The 6802-nt window shown below is 45.8% G+C and overlaps 1 protein-coding gene across 1 annotated transcript; it reads left to right on the top strand.

Annotated features, from left to right (window-relative positions):
* The first annotated feature begins 3604 nt into the window (after window positions 1-3604).
* LOC128714633 (transient receptor potential channel pyrexia) lies at window positions 3605-6575 on the top strand. The gene is made up of 2 exons (XM_053809510.1): window positions 3605-3705; window positions 3776-6575. The coding sequence occupies exons 1-2, from the start codon at window positions 3605-3607 to the stop codon at window positions 6573-6575; spliced, it is 2901 nt and encodes a 966-aa protein (XP_053665485.1).
* Window positions 6576-6802: the final 227 nt, after the last annotated feature.

Here is a 6802-nt window from a genome sequence, read left to right as displayed (position 1 = left end):
GCGTGTGTTGTCCTCCACATAGTTCCTTCCGCTTTTATCACGGTGTGCCAAGGACACTCCATTAGAGTCATGTTGCCCACCCGTTTGAATGACATTATAATATTAAAACACCTCCACCCACACTAGGGTGTCGTCGCATTTTCCTTCTTATTATTATATAGCTTCCTTTTTTTCGTTGCTACTGTTGTTGAGCACCAACCCCGCGGGAACATCCGGTACGGGATCAATTGGCTTCGTTTGTGTGCGCCCGGTTTTCCTTATCTGTGGATGTTAGCTTAAGCGTCAGTGAAGTGAAAGTGACATCGGATCGGTGGCATTTTAATGGATTCGATGGACGGCCAAAACGGCCGTGCGTTGCTAGCTGAATTGGAGCCGGCGAATCGTTCAGCTGGAAAGAAAACGGTTCCGTTACCGGTCGCTTGGCCAAGAACAGATCCGTTACAGCGCGGACTATCTATGAAGTTTCCACAGCAAATGGCATCTGTCCATTGGGTTCAATGGAGTATACTGCCAATGATTAGAGTTAGATGCACGCTGTATGTTTTAGGGATGAAAACAATTGTCAGCATCACCAACCCAGGTGGACAACGACGGACCTGATAATTTTCATTGTTGTATTTCAACTATTAACGAAAAATAATATTTATAAAACGATTGTATTTGCCATTAAACAAGAAATGATTCGAACAATGTAAGCAAATACAAACACAAAAAAAACCGATACGAACTTCCGAACGAATAAATGGGGAGCATTTTACTAATTTTTGCATTTATGAGATTTTTTTGTAATACCACCTCGAAATTTTAGCGGATTAACTGTAATTATAATTCGTCACAAAACGAAATAACTGTGTATATCACCGCTCCTATTGATAGATATAAAAAACTTTGATACACGTGAAAAAATGCATTTCTTCGTTAATTTGTTAAAAATAGAAATGAGTAAACTTTTTTTTGTCTAAGTATGAAATTAAAAGTAAATCAAAATAATGTATAACATAACAGTAGTTTTCTTTAAAGCTTATATAGGGTTAAAATCCCTTATAGCATATCGCGATCCTGCTATTCGCTTAAAAAATCGTTTAAATGCCAATGGATTGTACAGATATACATAATAATGTATAAAAATAAATCAGCAAAAACGAAAGAGCATCAAAACTCCTTTGTACACCTAGCATATGCAAACGCTTTTCGTTTCGATGGAACGTTGTGGTCAGTTTATTTTGATCGGGTACACGCCTGTTCGCTAATTTATCTGTACTGCTCTGAATAGTGGTGTAGGAACCCGGTGGGCCTTTATTGGCCCTTGTGTTTTATCGCAGCGAATAACATTTACGAACGAGCTACTAAACTAGCGTTTAGATTTGTAAATATAGTATTATCATTTTACTAAAATAGAATCTATCAAAATTTAGAAAATAGAAAATAGCAATTAAACAATTATTTACATTGCCATTATGCTTTATAAAAAATGTATATTTTTTTTACGACGATGAATAAACAATTAAATGGAAACAATACTAATTAAGATGTAAGGAAGGTTGAATTAAAAATATTATACACTTTAAATTTAAAACATGAACAAATTTTGAAACCCAACAAAATACAATCTATTACAGGTATTTGAATTCAATAAAGTTTTGTTAAATTCGATTCAAGAAAAATGCTGTAAATGGCATACGATTGCCATTGGGGGATTGAACTTTTCTTTCAATCATTATTGTAATCCATTTTCGAAGTATTTTTTCCTAGTTTCAAATGGGAGATTATCATCCGGCCAAATGCGATGGCTTCTCAAACAAAGTCCACCTTGTCCAGGAACGATATCCGGAGAAAAAACGCATTGATTTTTTTAGTTGGTTTAGTAGTGGCCGTTACCAATTATGCAATAGCGCTCTCAAGTGTACCATAAATAGATACCTACAAAATAAAAGACTGTGCTGGATTATCTTCTAGATGGCATGTAAATCGTATGAGAAATAATTTAAACTTGTCCATTTTCTTAAATACGTGTTCGTTACTAGCAAAACACAGATTTTTTTTCGTTTATGTATAGAGGCATTGAGTTTCTGAAACTACATACGCCTCTCAGCGTCATCAAGTTGACGACGGGTTCGGTTGACTGTGGCAACTGTTGACAATGTGTTCCTTTGGATTGTTTCTCTGTCTCTCTCACTCTCTCGCTCTCGTCCCTCTTTTCTGAGTTCCTGTAAAATAGAACAGTTTTATCTTTGCTGCCTTCTGCAAAAGTCAACAAAAATATAACCTGACATTGCTTTCGGTCACACTGAAAATTCGTCACCGTTTTTCATTCCATTACACAAACGCACGCCCTTACAGACCTTCATTCTCTGTCTCTCTATCACTCTCTTTCGGCTGAAAATAATGGTCCGAACCGATTCAGGTGAACAAGAGCAGAAATGGAAAAAAAGATTTAGGAAGCAATAAACCAAGCTCAATATTGACTCTATCGAAATAGTCAAAATTATACCATGCGGGAGTTTTGGGATGGTGGTACAGCCTGGAAGGAAGGAAGCGTTGCGGTTGGAAAACTGAGTTGAAAAAGAACGAATGAATTGAGCGATAGGGTAGAGAGTATGTATGCCAATTGCTTTATGGATGCGACGTTTCAGTTATGCTAAAAGAATCGCATTAAAAAATGTGGTGTAAGTATCATAAAATAGGGACTAAAAAACACGGTTTTTGTTCGAAATGTGCTATTTAATTGAGGCTTATACCGTTTCCAAGATGTTATAGTTGAACTTGAAAAAAATATTATTTCTATTCATATCTCTAAAAAAAGTAGTCATTGAAAAGGATTCCTAAAATGAAAAACTTCTTTAATAACATAATGAAATGCAATGAAGACAATCATACTCTCCTCAGCTTGGCGTATCCAATTTCGGAATCCAGCACAGCTGACTGAATTCAGGCAACCAGTGTTTGCGCAAGGTGTTACTCACCACCAACTCCACATTACCCTTATCGTTTAACCTTCTCCATCTTCAACTTGTTCGCCTCCCTGCACGCCACAACAGACAAAATACGCCAAAAGTAAATCGGATGCCAACCTCAAGAAAGTAACCAACAATACAAAAGGGCCATCTGCAACTACTTCCCCAAATCCAATTATGGTCAGCTTCTTTCAAAGATAACATAACAGACCTAATGCGCGTGTTGTCGCATTGTGACGAAGTCCAGGCTAAAGAAGGGAACTGTAAATCTGTATTAGCCTGCATCGTCAATTGTCGTAACGAGGCGCTAGTTAATAGTTCATCTCCCTGCTTCACAGTGCAAGAGCGCGTTTTGTTATCGCCCACGGGATAATTTATCTTTGCGCACAAACACAATCAAGCGGACAAGGTAGATAACAAGGCGGACTGATGCGGACGAATGGCGGACGAGCGGTACCCATACTGAAGAAGGGGTACAGTCGGACAGATCAGATCGTATTTGATAGCGATCGGATGTGGTTAGGCGTGCGAGAAGATTTGCGTTGAACGGTGAACATACTCGCGCTGAGTAGCTTTAGAGCGTGTTGTTTTTTTTTCGTGGAAGATTAGACCAAACAGCACACACCTGGTGACGTGGTGACTGGTACGTTATGGAAAACTTTGGCTACAAGGAGGGCTCATCGAAGCCGACGCGGCGCCTCACGGCCAAGTCGATGAAGCGTCGCAATTCGCAGATTCCCATCAAGCCAAGGTAAGCCATCTTAGCATCGAGCTTCGAAAAAAAGAAACAGCCACGCAATCAACCCTCGAATTCTCGCCAGATTTTCCATTTCGCCCGAGTTGAGCGTACACTGGATGAATGACCAGGAAGCGATGGTAACGGAAGATTTCGAGTACATGAAGATTGGTCCATCGCCCCCGGCCGAGAGTGCACCGATCATCTTCGACAGCTACGAAGAGTCGAGCCCCGAGTTCGGCATTGAGCTGTCGAGCGATTCGATCCGGACCGCGCTGATCGAGCAACTTCGGCTCGCGTCCGGCCGCGTCCATCTGCTAGACAGTATTGAGCAGGGTAATATGGTTGCTTCTAACGTGATGGATTTCTTTGGTGGAGCGAGCAAAACCGAGCGGAATATCTGCTTCCTCTGGGCAGCGTTCGCGAAGCGTTGGGATCTGCTCGATGCGTTCATGGAGCACGGTTCCGAGTTGGCGTTTCACGATACGAACGGCTTCACTGCGCTGCATCTGAGCGCGTTCAGCGGGTGTTTGAACTGTGCGAGTGTGCTCGTCGCGAAAGGCATTGATGTGAACCTTCAACCGAAAGCGTATACACCGTTGCAGTGTGCAGCATTTGGTAATGCGGCTCATACGGCGCTCTTTCTACTGAGCAAAGGCGCTCGATTGGATCTGTGTACGAGACGTCCGGGCGGTGAGGAACCGCTTCTGCACTGTGCGGTGCGGGCCAACGCACTGGACTGTGTGCGACTATTCATTGCCGAAGGTATGGACGTGAACTCGATCAAACCGAGCGGCATGAATGCGATCCATTTGGCAGCGGATCTTGGCCATGTGGATTGTTTGCGCGTGCTGCTCGCAGCTCCGGGCGCGGATCCCAACATACGTATCGGGATACGGGAGAAAGAGTCCACCGCACTGCATCTGGCGGCGGACGAAGGTAATGCGGCGTGTGTGGCGCTACTTCTCGAGCAAGGTGCCGAAGCGAGGTTGAAGAACCATCGCGGTTTCACACCGCTACATTTAGCGTCGCGTACCTCCAGCCTGGAGTGTGTGGATCTACTGCTGCGCGCTGGTAGCGCCGACCCGAACGAGGAAGACTTTGACATGCGGACACCGCTCCACACGGCCATCGGCAGGTCCGAGTCAGCGTTCCACATCATCGAGACGCTCATCTGTTGGGGGGCGGATGTTAACAAGAAGGATGTGTTTGGGTTTACACCACTGCATCTGGCCGCACTGGATGGGTTGGCACACTGTGTGGAGATACTGTTGTTTTACGATGCGGACGTGACGGCAAAAACGAAAAAAGGCACGACCGCGTTGAACGTGATCACGCGCAAAACACCCGGCTCGCTGGCGATGATAACGCAAAAGTTTGACGATGCAATGACGTTGATCCACTCACAGAATCCGTCCGAGAAGGAGGTGGAGCTGGAGCTAGACTTCCGGACCATACTGCAGCATTGCTATCCGCGAGAGATCAGCTACCTAAATACGCTGGTAGACGAGGGCCAGAAAGAGATGCTACAGCACCCACTCTGCTCCGCGTTTATCTATATCAAGTGGGGGAAGATCCGGAAGTACTACATCGCCCGGTTGTTATTCTGCTTTATCTTCATCCTGTTTCTCACGCTGTACGTCCTGACCGCATTAGCGCACAATTGCTATAACGGCAGCAAAGACATGGAGGAGACGATCCAGGAGCAGGAACTCTGCCAGAAACAGTCCATCCTAGGGAATATGTTGCGCCGGAATCCGTTCGTGATGGAGATGCAGTGGCTGGTGCTGGTGGCGATTACGTTTGTCGAAATCTGCCGAAAGCTGTACGGTATTACCGGGTACTCCTCCATCCGGCGGTACGTCACGCAGATGGAAAACATCACCGAGTGGTTCATCATCGTGAGCGTGTTTGTCATCTCGTACATCTACACGAAGCGGACGTACACTTGGCAGAACCATATCGGCGCGTTTGCGGTACTGCTCGGCTGGACACATCTGATGGTAATGATTGGGCAGCTGCCGGTGTTCGGTGCGTACGTTGCCATGTATACGAAAGTGCAGGTGGAGTTTGCAAAGCTGTTCATCGCGTACTCGTGTATGTTGGTCGGGTTCACAATTAGCTTCTGCGTCATCTTTCCGTCCTCGTCGTCATTTGAGAACCCATTCATGGGATTCATCACCGTGCTGGTTATGATGGTGGGCGAGCTGGATCTTGAGCTGCTCATCAACGACCCGGACGGGAAGGATCCACCATTCATGCTCGAGCTGAGCGCACAGATCACGTTCGTGCTGTTTCTGCTGTTCGTCACCGTGATCCTGATGAACCTGCTGGTCGGCATTGCCGTGGACGACATTCAGGCGCTGAAAAAGACGGCCACCCTGTCAAAGCTCGTCGGACAAACGAAGCTCATCTCGTACATTGAGTCGGCCCTATTTAACGGCTGGCTCCCGAACTGGTTGCGCAGTCTACTCCACTACACGGCACTCGTTTCACCGCGCGCCTACCGCGTCATCTTGAGCGTGAAACCGCTCAACCCGGAAGAGAAGCGCCTTCCGCGCAACATCATGATGGCAGCGTACGAAATAGCGAAAGAAAAGGAACAGCAGCTGGCAGCCGTCAGTGAACCGACGGTGATGCCCAACGGTTCGGATGGGACCCCGCCAGGGCAACCGGCGGAAGCCGTACCGACCGGTACGGAGGCGGAAGGTGTTGTGCTGCGGTCCTCCAACACGCTGGATGCACTCGCCACCAAGATCGACCAGAGCGCGGAAAAGATGAACGATGTGACGCGCGAGCTGCAGGAACTGCGGGCAGTGCTTAAACAAAACCAGCAGCTGATCGATGAGATTGCGCGGCAGATATGCAGCACTCAGAAGGAGTAGCAGCAGTAAGTAGATTCGCTTCCCATTCCATAGCAAACCTCCAAACACCAATAATGGGAACTCTATTTTTACGGATTTTAAGGTGACGGATGATTGCTTCGCCCAGTTCAACGTCTTCAAGTTGTACGATTTTTTATTCTTGATGCTACAGGTATAGCTGGGTTGGGTGGCGCCTGATGGAAGGCAGTTGAGAATATTTTGCTTTCGCCCACGTAATCCAACGGAAC

The sequence above is a fragment of the Anopheles marshallii genome, chromosome X (assembly GCF_943734725.1).
Source record: "Anopheles marshallii chromosome X, idAnoMarsDA_429_01, whole genome shotgun sequence".
Classification (NCBI taxonomy): Eukaryota; Metazoa; Arthropoda; class Insecta; order Diptera; family Culicidae; genus Anopheles; species Anopheles marshallii.
This window is presented reverse-complemented; position numbering and strand designations above follow the sequence as displayed.

Coding starts and splice junctions, on each gene's coding strand:
- LOC128714633 (XM_053809510.1), top strand. CDS start 3,605: ATGGAAAACTTTGGCTACAAGGAGGGCTCATCGAAGCCGACGCGGCGC. Junction 3,706..3,775: donor CAGATTCCCATCAAGCCAAG/GTAAGCCATCTT, acceptor AATTCTCGCCAG/ATTTTCCATTTCGCCCGAGT.